The sequence below is a fragment of the Anas acuta genome, chromosome Z, assembly GCF_963932015.1.
Source record: "Anas acuta chromosome Z, bAnaAcu1.1, whole genome shotgun sequence".
Lineage (NCBI taxonomy): Eukaryota > Metazoa > Chordata > Aves > Anseriformes > Anatidae > Anas > Anas acuta.
In genome coordinates, this window is record NC_089017.1 from 76,982,417 (window position 1) to 76,996,723 (window position 14,307).

Sequence of the window (14,307 nt, forward strand, 5' to 3'; positions counted from 1 at the left end):
TGCAATTTCTTCAGGAACAAAAAAAAAGCATGGAGATGTTAGTGAAAAAGGAGAAGAGTATAAATCAACAGTATGATGTGATGACAAAAGAAACAAAGGACGTTCTTGAATGATTTAAAACAATGTTATATGCAAGACACAAGGTAATTACTTTATTCTTCTCAACACTAATGAATCCTCAAGATATCCCCCATTTGTGGCTTTGTATTTTAAGAAAGATGTAACCAGATGAGAGCATTCAAAGGTATATAATATAAACAAGGGACTATGAGTTGTGCTAGGTTTGTTTCAGACTTCAGAGAAACCTTGATAAGTCCCCAGATAATAATAGGGTCACATAAAAGCACAACAAACTGCTGTCACCAAGAACAGAAAAAGATGCCTTTGTTTTTCAGGCATGGCTGTTCTGACGTGGTATTTGGGGAAAATAATGTAAGGATGGTTAAACATAAAAAGAGACTGCCTGGAGAGGCTATCAAAACTGACACTGGAATTTATTACAAGTAAGTTGAAAATAGTTGTCAAGAATGGGTAAGGTACGTGTGATCCTGCTCTAGGTAAGAGTTCGACCAAATGCTTCCTTGACACTCTTTACAGCCCTTCTTTTCTGCCTGCTGGGTGGTGACTTGCCATTCTTTTTTTTTTTTTTTTCTTTTTTTTTTTCTCTTTCAGTGAACAAATTTGAGTCCCATTTATATACCACCCTTCCAGCTTTACAATCTTTATAATAACTCCTTGCCATCAACAGTAATTGCAAGTTAGCATGAATTATTGTAATGATGTTTTGTAAAAATACCACACAAAGTGCCTGTTTTCAGAATGATGTCTTTTTCTGTGAAAAGTCACAGTCTTAATTTTGTTAGAGGAAGCTTGAGTTTCAGCTGCTGCCACTACCTGTCAGAATCTGGTACCTTTACAAGTAAATGTGGTTCAACACAAATACCTACCAAGAGACACTTTTTGAAACAAGAAAAGATACCCATAGAAAAGAGAGAAACGTACATGTATAGGAAAAAAAAAAGCTCAGTGTTGTTGGATAGGTTGGTGATGGTTAGTGACAGAGTGTGGATATAAGGAGCCTCAAGTGCTGTGTCATTGAAAGATTGCTTGTTTGTGACCTAGAATAATCAAGAAAAAGCCCTGGCTGAAGACCCAGTGAGACCCTGCACAAGTAGGAAGGAGCCTTGCCCTCACCTGACCTTCCTCATTCAAGGTGTTGGTAACATTACTGAGAGCACAAACGCATGCATACTGCAGCAGACCTTAAGAACTGAAAAAAAAACTTCCCACGAGAGCAGACTATGACTGACACACCAGTGGAGGGGTGTCTGCGATTGCTTTCTCATTCTGGGATTAATCAATCACTCATGGGAAATGTAAATCAAGTAAGAACAGGAAGGGAAAAAAAAAATTATTTTTCTCTACTGCAGCTTGACAGGTAGATACAGCTGGCCAGTTCTTCAATGCCTGTCTGCAAGCAACATGGATGCATGGATTATCACTCTCACCCATGTCTCCTGAGCCTCCCCTCTGGTCGAGGTTTCTCTGGAATGTCCTCACCATGCTCAGGATGTGCTGGGTTGAATCTTGCCTTCCATGGCTGCTGGCACCACAGCTAGCAGGGGGGTCCTTCTTTTAGACCTTCACTTAGCCCCATGCTCAGTCCTCTCAAACCAACTAAACACCAGTCTGGTACTGGTGATGAGCTCTGCCCAGGTGGTGTCTTGCACCTCCTTGTCCTTGTGTTTATTTAACACTTACATTCCTTCGTTCCCTTCGTTCCCTGTGCTGTGCATTTCCAAAAGTTTGTTGGTGGGTAGTAATGTGCACTTACAGCTCAATGTCAGACAATATAAAGACAGTTTTGCTAATGTATAAACTATGATTGGTAAGACCAAAATGATCTGGTTCAAAATTGGCTTCAGAATACTCCTGAACCAACCTCCGACATTGAGTGACTGTCCCCATATGTCTGCGTTCTGTCTGTTTTCTCCCATTTCGTGGGAGGTTTTTAAATATTCTCTTAGAACAGAAATGTCAATGGAGATATGACCAGATTGAGCAGCATAAGCACAGCGGGTTGTATTTATCAATACACACACACTACCTTGAGAGATGGCATATCCAATGCCATCTAATTTTGGAGCACTACTTTTGATACTCCTGATGCCTCTTCTTGCAAGGCCAAAACTGCATTGATTGTGGCATTGCCCATTGAATTGCAGCGGCAGATTCAAGTACAATTACACTGTGGTTCAGAAATAGGATTCAAGATACGTATGTGTTTTGATCTTTCCACTAGAGGGTCTGGAGGTTGAATGTGCCTGGGTAAAAAATGGGCCAGCCCATGCCATAGAGCATAATGTACTTCTGAATGCGTAAGTAACCATCCCACCGTACAGGTAGGTGCCTGTGCTGCCTGGGCTCTTACAAGCACAATTGTTTACTAAATCCTGCAAGTTCACTGTATCTTTCAGCATGTGGTAAGGATGGTGGTTTGGCGGTGAGCAGTCCTTAATTTTGTTATAAGGTATCGAACAATTTGCAGTATAACACAAGAGAAAAAATAAATGCATATTCCCATCTGGACCCAGTGTCTTTACTGACATGCATAATGCTGGAGTTCCACACATAACTGAGCATTGTTTCACACCTGTATTCCTTTCCTAGCTCCTGTCCTTTCCTGGAAATATTCAGGCAAGGTGAGGCATTTAGTCTATTGGGAATGTGAGCACGGGGAACATCGGTGACACATAGTGATTCAGGGCTTCACAGGAAGCCCATGCACCAACTGGCTGATTTCTCTCTCCAAGAAGAGTTAGGAGGTGCTTCCAGTGGGACACCTAATAGACGTAATCCCGTCACTCCTTGAGAAGGTGCGTGGGTAAATAACCAGCATTTGAGGAGCTCAAAGCCAGGCTTTGAGCAACCTGCTCTGGTGGGAGGTGTCCCTGTCATGGCAGGGGATTGGAACTGGGTGGTCTGTAAGGTTTCTTCCAACCCAAACCATTCTATGACTCAATGATTCTATGACAACTTAATAATTTTTCCTTCCAGCCTGCTTTTGTTACAGGAAACATCAGAAAGACACATATAACTGTAAAACACACCATTTTCTTGATTCAAGATAACATGAGCCAAAGACTTTAAATTTTAAAATAAGTTTTAAAATAAATATTTCACATTAACAAAAAGAGACAGTATATGTTCAGGGTTCTCCTGTTCTAAAAGCAAGACACATGTAAAATTATAAACACAAAGAAAAGTCAAATTATTACAAAAAATAGGATAATGCCTTAGGTTCACTCCAGTACAGTGTAGGCACTTGGAGTGTTCTCACATAATGTTCATGAGCCTGGAAAACAAAACAAAGAGACTGGTCTTGGGTATTGGGCCCGGGCATGCTTATCAGTCTTGTTATTCCAGACATACACTGAATCAGAATCCCTCTGATCCACGTCTCCCATTGCAGTGGGTCTGGTTTCTGTGTGCCATATTCCTTTCCCCCAAATATCTCAGTTATTAACTTGCAAATTATTTTCCTTCCACTTCTTCAGTGACTCCTGCCCAGACTTCATAGGAATTGGTGTAAGTCACTTTAGCTTCTGCTTCCAGAGCCATTTAAACAGCTTGCAACTTGGCTAATTGAGCAGATCCCTCAGCTCACGTGATAAGACTTTCAATCCTTGACTGATACGGCAGCATGTGTTCTAGCCACTTATCTGTGAACGACACTCTGTTGTGCTGCTGAGGGTTAAATATGGGGGCTTCCTTTATTGGAGAGTTAGGATCCCGATCTCCCAAACATCTTCATTGAGTTTCCCTTCTTTCAGAGTTCCCTCACCCGGTGCCCTGGGATAAAGCTTATGGTTGCATGGCCATCTGAGGGCCAACCAGCAGGAAAGGGTTGTCCCTCCAAAGTGGGCTTTAAAATACAGAGGGGTAGTTTTAAATGTTCCTTCCTGTTCTGGCTGACGTTCTCTTTATCCATTAAGGCTAGATATGTTCTAAGCAGCACTTCTCAAACACTCTGTGCTGCCTGCCAGGGCTTTGAACCGAACTCCATGGGCCATTCTCCTTCACCCTGGCTTACCTGCTGTCACAGGCCCCACCATGCTCCTGGATCCCCTACCACGACTGGCAGTGCAAAGGGGTTTCAAGCATGTAGGGGTCCTAACAACTCATAGGCCATTACTTCTCTAAGCTGCTGAGAGCTTCTCCAGCCTGCTCACACCACTACTGCTGTACTGATGTCTTCAGCACGTCATGCAGTAGTTGAGCTAGAGCCCCAGACCTTCCTGAATCCCCACGCACCAGCTGTCTGCTGCAGGGATTTCTGATTGCCTGGGTTGGGCAGGTTGCAAATATCCACTAGGACATCACAGGGTTTTTTTGACTTGCTCCTATCCACCTGATTACTGGGAATTTTATCTCCTTACTGGAGCACAGTTGTTGTTCTGATGGGGTGTCAATCATTAACGCTTGACAGGGTTGGATGAGGCCCTGGGCAACCTGATCTAGTGGGAGATGTCGCTGCCCATGGCAGGGGGCTGGAACTGGGTGGGCTTTAAGGTCCCTTCCAACCCCAGCCATTCTCTGATCCCATGAGTCTATGATTAAACTGTGGGTTGTGAGGTTGCATTCCTCATACCTCAGCCTGTTGCTACCCCTGTCTAACGCATCCTTGCAGCAGGTGATTAACATGATCCCCAAGACAGTATTAATCCCCCGAATGCCTCAGCCAGCCCGCTCCTGCTGGCGTGGGGCCCAGCGGGAAGCCGGCATCACGCTCGGGGCACTGCCTGGAGCTGCAGTCCTGCTGGCTGGCACGCTGCCCTGCAGCTAGGCCTGGGGCTGGGCTCAGGCCAAGGGACACAAGCCAGGCAGGCTCCTGTAGGCAAAAATCTGCCTCCGTGCGGGCTTTCCGAGGGCTTTAGGCTGAAATCTGCCGCCTTTTGTCAGTGCTCTGCAGGCACGTCCCCACCTCATGGCCAGTGGAAGGCTTCTGAGAGGATCGAGCTGCAGAGGCCTTTTCCACGTGGCTTTTCAGAGGGGAGAAAATTGTCTGTCAGCATGTGTTTAGCAAGCTCCGTACTGCATTACCAGGCGTACGCTGCCCCGAGGGCTCAGTCCTGATGGTCAGTCCCTGGTCTGCAGGTGGCTGCAGATAAGCACGGAGGGGTTTACGTTGGAGCTGGCCTGTGGAGTGGAGCAGTTGGCTACTGATTGCTGACTCCAGGCACTTAGCGCAGGGTCTACAAGATACTGGCAGTCAGGCTGAATTGACTGGCTTTTTTTTTGTGTTTGAAATCCTGGATGGCTGTAGAAACATCACCACTAAACGAACTACTATGTGTTACTTTAATACGAGATGGATATATATATGTGTGTTTATGTATGTATGTGTGTGTGTGCATGTGTGTGTTTTTATAAGTGTCCTCACAAGAGTGTGCTTAACTACATGCACCTGTATTTTAAGGTTTAGATCAGTCTGGAAGGTTTATATGCAGTCAGACCAAAACAAATCCTGATAGTAAAAATTGAGAATATTGTATTCTAGTTCTCATGGTTAAGTTGCTACACACCATGCTTATTTTCTAAGGAAAATAAGGTAAATGCAAATGCCTTATTGGATGTTACTGTGAGTCTGACAACTGTGATATTTCACTTTCTAGGAAAGGCTTGGTAGAAATTCCTGTGACTGGAATGCAAGGAATTGGTAGTTGCATTTCATTATGCACAAAGCAAATAATAACTGGCCTTGCCAGTGCCACACTGTTATTTATGCCAGTCTCAGCATAGCGGTTATTAGGAAATATGCAGTTGCTGAGGCTGCGTACACCCAGAACACACTACGTGACATAAGACGTGACTTCTGCGCAGGGTTTCAGTTTGACGAGTCCCACTTGGAACAGGCGGTGGTGCAGCATTGCTTACAAGGGGAAATGCAGCGAGAGGAACTCTGAGCTCTGATCTTCTGTTATCAGGACAGCCCCAGCTCATCCCCACTCCTTATCAGTCCTCACAGAGCTCTCTCCTCTGCCGTGCTGAGCCTTCATAAAGCCTGCCTTTTTGTGCTATTGGGGCCAGTCCCACTGGCTTACGTCTTTATGTAAAGAAGCACTTTGATAAATGCTGTTACCTATGCGAACAAAGCAGGCCTAGTTGTGATAGGAACACTGAAGAGAGCCAATGTTGGACCTCATTATTCTGAGCATTCATTTCTTCATCTGCTTTCTCATCTCTGTTGTAATCTGGTGTGGATCTAAGGTACTGTACGGCTTGCTGCGTGCCTGATAAGTTGCACTGCTCTTTGTAGCTCTTAACCCTCTTTGCAACTGGAATCTGTATGTATGTGGTTCCTCTTTGTTCTCAGTGTGTGCAACAGCTTTTTTTAGGCTGATCTTCTGTGGAATTGAGGGTAATATTGTGGCACTAGGACTTCTGAGGTGACTGGAACACAGTAGCTAATTGTAAGCAAATTTAATAGGAGGACAGGTTTTGTGATAAAAGAGGAAAACTGCCTCATGTCCTCTCCTGAGAGAGGGAGAGGCTCTTAGACATCTGAAATATGTAAAGAGAAGAAGGGAAAGGCAAAACATATCTGTTAAAAAGCCCATTTTATTATAGCTTCACAAATAAACTTTTTTTTTTTTTTTTTTCCTTTTGCAAATGATACTTTAACTTTTTTTTGTCAACCTAGATAGGTTTGTATTTCTAGACATTGTATTGTTTAAAGAGAATCAGATTTACTTGTAAATGCTACTGCTTACACATTGCATAGCTAAATAATTAAATATTTTAAAATCAGCACTACTAGACTTGTTTGCTTTAGGGGAGATAGTGACTACAGTATCGACTAAATAAGCAATGATTTGGAATTTATCTTGTCTCAGCCTCAGGTATGAGGTTTGCAACAGTTGGTGTTCGCAATTCTGCTTCTGGTAGTGAACATGTTGGTGAAACATTATCACCAAACTCCTGTGCTTTGCTTCATGTGCATATTGTTAATCTTTTACTAAAACTTCTGTTCCTTTCATCTCGTGTTAAATGAGCTGTGAGTTTCTCTGAGACTGGGACATCCATTCCAGATGTAGAAATCCAAACATGGACTGCTTCATAAGCTGCCTTTTTTGAATTATTTTTTGTGTGTTTTAAGGATGTGGTTTTGCGCAGCTCAAGCAAAGGAACAGTTGAAGCAGAGCCGGATGGTCTTGTACTAGTTGGAAAAGAAGACGACATAAAAAACTCCCAAAGAATAACTGCCAAAGTCAATGGCAGAGAAGTTGTTGTTTTCTACCATGAAGGGAAATTTCATGCTTTGGACTCTCGCTGCTACCGTAAGATATTTGCTCGTTCTTCTTAACATTGCTACAATTAAACATAACATATGCTGAATGAATTAATATTTTATTCTTCCATGTTTCAGATGAAGGAGGCCCTTTAAATCTTGGAGAAATAGAGGTATGTAAGCAAAGTAATATGCATTTCCATAGTCTTTTGAAATCTCAAATGTATTTTCTCTGAAAACTTTTGACTGAACATAACATTGAAAGAAAATGATATTTAAGTGAAAATAATGTTTCGTATCACACTTTTTACTTTTTTTTTTTTTTTTTTTTTTTTTTTTTGCTTGGTTTGTTTTTTATTTGTTTGTTTTAATCTTGGGAGACTGAAATGGTGAGATGAGAAATAGAGTGAGAACCTGATTCCCTTTGCTGTGTAAATGCATCCCATAATGGTAGAATATTATGATTAGCAGCAGTATTACAAAAGTTGCAAGGAAAACCTGGTGTTGTTCACTGTTGGGTAAAGGGCTCCAGCACAAACAGATTGCTGGTCCAGTTTGCTACTGTAATATGGTGCTCTTAGGAGCAGAAATTTTTGTTCCTGCCAGAATAGACATGCAGATAGACATGAATCATGAATAGACATGAATCACCAGACATATTTTTTGGCCTGGAGATTCTTAAAGGAGAAGAGTCAGAATACAATTACATATTTTTTCTTTATTTTTTCCTCTTTTCAGGATATTGATGGTCAACCATGTATTGTTTGTCCTTGGCATAAGTACGTAATTACTTTGGAAACAGGAGAAGGATTATATGAAGGAATAAACCCTTTGGAGCCATCACCAACACCTCGGTGGCAGTCAAAAGGAGTAAAACAAAGGATTCACAAAGTTACAGTAAACAATGGCAACGTTTATGTGAGTCCTCCAGATTTGTCTGTAAGCTTTGACTCTGATTATTTTGCTGACAAATACAAAAATAATGGTGATTTAGCTTTGAAAAAAAAAAGCAACTCACAGGCAGCAGAATAAATTGTAGCTAGAAAAAAAAATGCTGGTGAATGTCCCTATGAAGAATCATTGTAATTAAATAAAAATGTAACATGGCTGTAAAGACTGTTCCAAGATTAAATTCTGATGTTTATATTCTGCATTCAATAATGTGGAAATTAGTAAGATAAGAAGCTCTACTTAGTTGGGGATATGACATGGCCTGTGCCATTGATTTTTTTTTCTCTTGAATTTCAAAAAGACTTAGAGCAGAGTGTATATCATACTTTATATCTTATAAATTCTGTATTGCTATAATTATTTTAATTTTCAAGAGGGGATATAGTGTAATTTATTACTTATGAAACATTTATGAAACATTGTTTAAGGTAAATAGTCTGGAGTAAAGGTTATGTTTATATATTTAACAGTTTATGCTTACAATGCCTTCTGTATAAATGACAGAGAAAATTTTAACGTTTTAGATATTTGAGCATTATGTGGATGTTTAAAAATCCAAATCCACATTTTCACAAGGAGGAGGACAACACTTGAGCGTATTTTAATGTGCTTTTTAATGCCCACTTGTGTATTGCTACCAGATTCTGTAGTATGTAGTAGCATTTATTTTCCTACTCCTCATTGAACTCTTCTGGTAGTTCATCAAATAATGTGACATATATTTGTCATGTATAACTTGTTCTTCCTGATTCTGTTGTCGGATGAGAAAGAAACTGTTGGGTTAAAAAAAAAAAAAAAAAAAAAAGACATGCATAGTTCTTGTTTGTATGTTTTTATTTATTTTAAAAAACAACATTGTATATTCACTATAAAGGGTGTGCTTTCTATTTAGAGCCAAAAGTTAGGTTTCTGCATTTGAGTTCCCTGGATAACATTAGATCTGCCCTGATAACCCTGCTCCCAGCACACCCTGTGTTGTGCTGCATGAAGAGCAGTCTGTGTTCTGGGACTCGGTGGATTTTCTTACCCAGAGCACAGAGCCCATAGACCTTCCCTTCAGTTACAGGAATACTGCGTGAAGGTTAACATCAGCCCCAGGCTCCTGACCTGTCAGTCCATCTAGTAATGTGACTGCAGCCTGCCTGTAATTTTTCAGGGTGCCTCTTCTGTTGATTTGTTGGCTGTTTGCAGAAGTTCTGTCTTACGTGGGTTCAGTTTCAAGCTATTTGGTCTTTACTGTAAGTTTCTCTCATGTGCAGTAGATTATCTGGCTTTTAGTGTATGGGGAGGATAAGGAAGTCTGTGTCAACATCATTGTTCATGTCAATGTATTTAAAATTAGGGAGGTGTAGGGAACTGTCAGAGAAAGACATTTGTGCCTGATCGGTCACAATGAGAGAAGCAGAACACATTCTCAATTTATGTCACGGTGTGATGGATTCATCCTATTTAAACTTAGCCATCTGCTTCTGGTCATGTCTCCTCATGTTGTTTGCATGGTCAATAGGGGAGCACCTTCAAGGTGCTGTTGATCTGACCTGTGACAGTGTTGTGTTTTAGAAATAGCGCAGCACTGATACATGTTCTTCCTCCTCCTCTCACTGGCCATTAAATCAGGCTGTGCTGACTAGATCAGGTGTAAGCGCTTACCTTCTGTCAGGTCAATCAGAGCTGATCACCTGCTAGAAGCTTCTGTTATTTACTGACCAGTTCTTCGGTCTGGGTTCTGTTGTTGTTGTATTTGCTGTTGGGCTTTTGTGTGTATGCATGTGTTTTCTTTTTTCTATTTTAAAGGAACACATAAACTTCTTACTCTTCTTGAAGTGTAGGTAGTAGGAAGGTGAGGTTGGTGGTACAGTGATACAACTGCTATGCCAAAGGACATGGTAGATACATCACTGTACACTGGCTTGGCCACATGAAGAGGGGACAGAATTTTTCTTCCCTTTCCTCCATTTTCACCCAACTAGTTTCACCTGTGATGAAACTTAAGCATTGGTACCATGTACTATTGAAAGACACACATCATGTAAAAGAAAAATATGTTAAGACCTTCAGATACACTTTCACTGACTTATGTGATTGCTTAGATATTATTTTTACTTTTTTTTTTCTTTTTTTCCAGTAGAAAGAAATCTTGGATATATTAATGATAACAACTTTTATGGTATTGCCAAAGACTAAAAATGTGTAGACCTTAAATGTTCAGATGCAACAGCAAGTAGCTCTCAGTCGTGCCTGAGCATTGTTCAAAACTGCAGCCCTGCATTGATTTCCTTTCATTAATCTGTCTCACAAAGAAAAGAGAAATACATTTTGTGCTTTGGCTTGGAAATTTTCATGATGAGCCTGTGAGATGCTCCAGCTCTGTGAGCTACTTTCAAAAGCAGCTTGAATGGAATAAACATTTATTTATTTATTCTATCAGGGATCTAGCAGGGTTTTGATGTTTACACTACCACGACAGCAGTCACTGTAGCTTAAGCCTCAACCTCATGTACCATAAACCTTAATTAGACAGTAGTACCTGTAAGGATGGGTGGCTTAATTTTTCCTTTCTACATGTAATACCTTGTTATGTCATGTCCTGTTGACTTCATTTGGCACTGTACTTTAAATAAGGTAATGTTTCAATGTAAAAATTGATAGTGAAGTCAGGATATAGAAGCTTATGAATGTACTCCTTAATTATGTGCAGTTCGTGAAGTGCATACACTGGTGAAAGCAGTTCTTGCAGGACTGGAGAACACACACAAAAAATTTCTAGGACGAACAACAATTTTAAAACCATGTTTTCACTGCCAAAGCCCTTTTAATAGCATTGCACAGTTCCCTCTTTTCATGCTCAATTTTGGAATGAAATGCACTCTCAAGTTTACAGCTGTAGTTTCTGCTCTGTCCAGGAAAAGTAATTCGTGTTGCTACCTCTGCTATCGTACAGACATAGGTTTAAAGAGCCAGCTCTCACCAGTTCCCAAGCATCCCATGATGATACTTTATATATGCACACACACACACACACACACACACACACACACACACACACACACACACACACATATGTTGTTTAATAGAAGTTATTACTTCTGCCTTGCTTGCTGATAATATTCAAGACACCTGTGTACATTCTCTCTGCATTGGAATAAGAAGTGTATTTTTACCAGGGCATATTCTGAACATCCTGAAAAAAACAGCATGCTTATTTAGTGCAAATTGCTGCGGGGAAAATGACATACTTTTACAGCTGCAGTTTGGCCCAGAAAAGGAGGAGCAGTGCAGTGGTTGCCTTCCCCTGGCCTGGTTGTATGTCCCACACTGTTCCTAGCACTGCAGTCTCAGCACCCAGGAGAATGCCACCTGCGTCTGAAGTTAAAAAGCTGCAGGTGCTCGAGATGCAGCACACATCCCAGGAGGCCATGTCACCTTCCACTGCTCACCATATTTTTAATGAGACTCAGCATCCAAAGAAAACCTGAAGCTCAATATCTGTTATGAGATGCAGGTGTTTGTGGCATGGAATTTTCATTGCCAGTTTAGATGCTCCAGCAGGTGCTAAGCTGAAACAATGCCTGATGTTAACCAAAATAATGTAATATTAAATTCTTTGTTTTTTTTTTTTTTTTTTTCTGTTGCTTTTTAAATAACTGATTGCTGATCAATGTAAGGACATACATATTAGAGATATCTTAACAGTAGAGAAAAACTACTGGTAATTAAAAATATGTACTTTTCTGTCTTCATCTCTAATCACACTGGGTTTCACTTCTGTAACTTGGACAATGTGATCTTTGACAGCAGTTATCTATTTCTTTGAATGTCTTTTACAAGATTCTTCTTTGCTGACTTGTAAGGATGCTCTTATCCCCTCTGATGCCTTCCTCCTAGCCCAAACCTTTTCTTTCAGGATAACTTGACAAATTCCTGCACTTATTGGTGGATTATGCAGGCTGAGGGATTTCCATTTCTCCATGTATTACCTGCTTTGCATACAGATTTTTTTATTATTATTTTTTTTAACTTTATATTCGTATTCTGCCTAGGAAAGGGGAGGGAGGTGGTTCTTGTATGTTGCTGCTTTTCAAGCAAATAACTTCAACAACTTGTTCACAGGAGATTTAATTTCTCATATTTTTTTCAGTTGTTATGTAGAAGCCTGGCTTCTTGTCCTAAGAGACAAATGGTATAACATACTAAAGCAAATCCAATTAATAAATCTTACACAGTTCTCCTCTGAGGTAGAGGAAAAGCACAGAGAGCTAGTGTTGGATCCAAAAAGGATCAAAAAAGGGATTTGCCAAGAAGATTGATGATGGGATGGCTTTTTTTTTTTTTTTTTTTTTCCCCCACCCCAAAGTCTTTTCAACGAATGGTGGATAGAATGCATTTTTTAAGTTAAGTCCAGAATGGAAAAATTGTTTTTGAGAACAGTCATAACAGTAAAGTATAGTAAGTCAATAATGTTGCCTCATTTGGCTGTTTCTGTTACTTTTCCTCAAACTTTGCCTCATGTGCCCGTTAGTAAGAGGATGTAAAGTGAAGTACCTTGGACACAGTTTGGAATCCCATAAATACAACAGCACTGTGCAAAAATGGGTACAACAGAGAAGATTTGGGTTCGGGACTTCAGATCCTTGTACCTGTTCCCCACATAGTAACTCATTTTCATGGGTGTGTTGTATCTGCAGTAATGTTCCTTCCCTTCTAGAACGATCTAGGCTGGAAAAGGCCTTCAAGATCATCAAGTCCGACCATCCACCTGGCCTACTGAGTCCCCGTCACTAAACCATGTACCTTAGTGCCATGTCCACACATCTCTTAAATAGCTGCAGGGATTGGGACTCCATCACTTAACTGGGCAGGCTGCTCCAGTGCTCAACCACAACCTCCTTGAAGAAATTCTTCCCAGTACCCAACCCAAGCACAGCCTGCCCCACATCGAGAGCCTTTCCTCATGGCCTCTCTCTTGTCACCTGAGAAAAGAGACCGACTGCCTCCGCGCTGCAGCCTCCTTGCAGGGAGGTGGGAAGCGCAATGAGGTCTCCCCTCAGCCTCCTCTTCTCCAGACTAAACAGCCCCAGTCTCCTCAGCTGCTCCTAACTCTTGTTTTCTAAACAAGATGAGTTGTCTAAACTCAGGTGAATTATGAATTTATCCATTAAGGGATCATTACAGCAACATGGTACATCTCCTATCTACTTAACATTTGAAGTAGCAATTGTTTTGTCCACTGTATGATCCCAGAGTGAAAAATAAATAAAAATAAAAAGTCAGGTAACTGTTTGCATTTCTCACAATTCACTTATGTTTTAGCATTTCCATACAGCGTCTGTATTTAATTAGTGAAGATTTGGCTATGAGGTTGTTGATCTGGACAACTAAGCTTTTCCATGTATCAAACTTGTCTGCAGTAATAATTCCACATTTTTCAAATTTTGACTGTCAATTCCTTGGTGAATAATGCTATCCATATTATATAGCTGTACAACTGAAGCAGAAATTGAGATTTGGAGTGTTTCTGAATTTTGGTCTCCGTAAGTATTCCTTTAGGGAAAAAATAATAATAGTGTAAGTACTGAAAATGAAACAAAATAATACAAAGTGTCACTTTGGAATTTACCCAGTGTTCCTCTATCTCCTCATTACAAAATGGAAACAAGGAAGGATCAAAAAGTCCTTCAAGCCAAGCAAAATAAACCCATTTTCCTTCATGTTCAAAAGAGACAAAGCCAGAGCTGTCCTAAACCCCTCTCCTGCGATTTTAGATAAAGAAAACAACACGTAGTTGTTGCCCTTCCCAAAGGGCAACGGTTTATGATCTTTCACTGTAATGATTAGCTTTTCCATTACTTAAGCAATGACATTTTTAGTGACCTCTTGCATGCACAAGGCTGGTTGCCAGAAAGCTGCTGGGCTTGCCTTGCACCCGGCTCTGCAGCGTTGTGTAGTCAGCACCCCGGGGGGACTGTGTGTGCCTTCACAGACCAAACACAGTGAAATCCATAAATCGGTGAAAAGTTTACATTCAGGTGGTTCCTGCTGTAATTGCTAATGGACCTGCTGGAGTG

General features: G+C 40.8%; 1 protein-coding gene across 3 annotated transcripts; it reads left to right on the forward strand.

Annotated features, from left to right (window-relative positions):
- The first annotated feature begins 5,608 nt into the window (after positions 1 to 5,608).
- RFESD (Rieske Fe-S domain containing) lies at positions 5,609 to 13,506 on the forward strand. 3 transcript variants are annotated; one of them, XM_068667931.1, is made up of 5 exons: positions 5,609 to 6,270; positions 7,160 to 7,340; positions 7,430 to 7,464; positions 8,030 to 8,209; positions 11,487 to 12,941. In XM_068667931.1, exons 1-5 carry the CDS (start codon positions 6,193 to 6,195, stop codon positions 11,565 to 11,567), a joined length of 555 nt encoding a protein of 184 aa, XP_068524032.1. In that variant the 5' UTR covers positions 5,609 to 6,192; the 3' UTR covers positions 11,568 to 12,941. The 3 variants fall into 3 exon arrangements, with proteins under 3 accessions (XP_068524032.1, XP_068524033.1, XP_068524031.1); XM_068667932.1 differs by lacking the exon at positions 11,487 to 12,941 and adding an exon at positions 12,948 to 13,506 and having other exon boundaries at positions 5,610 to 6,270; XM_068667930.1 differs by lacking the exon at positions 11,487 to 12,941 and having other exon boundaries at positions 5,683 to 6,270; positions 8,030 to 9,082.
- Positions 13,507 to 14,307: the final 801 nt, after the last annotated feature.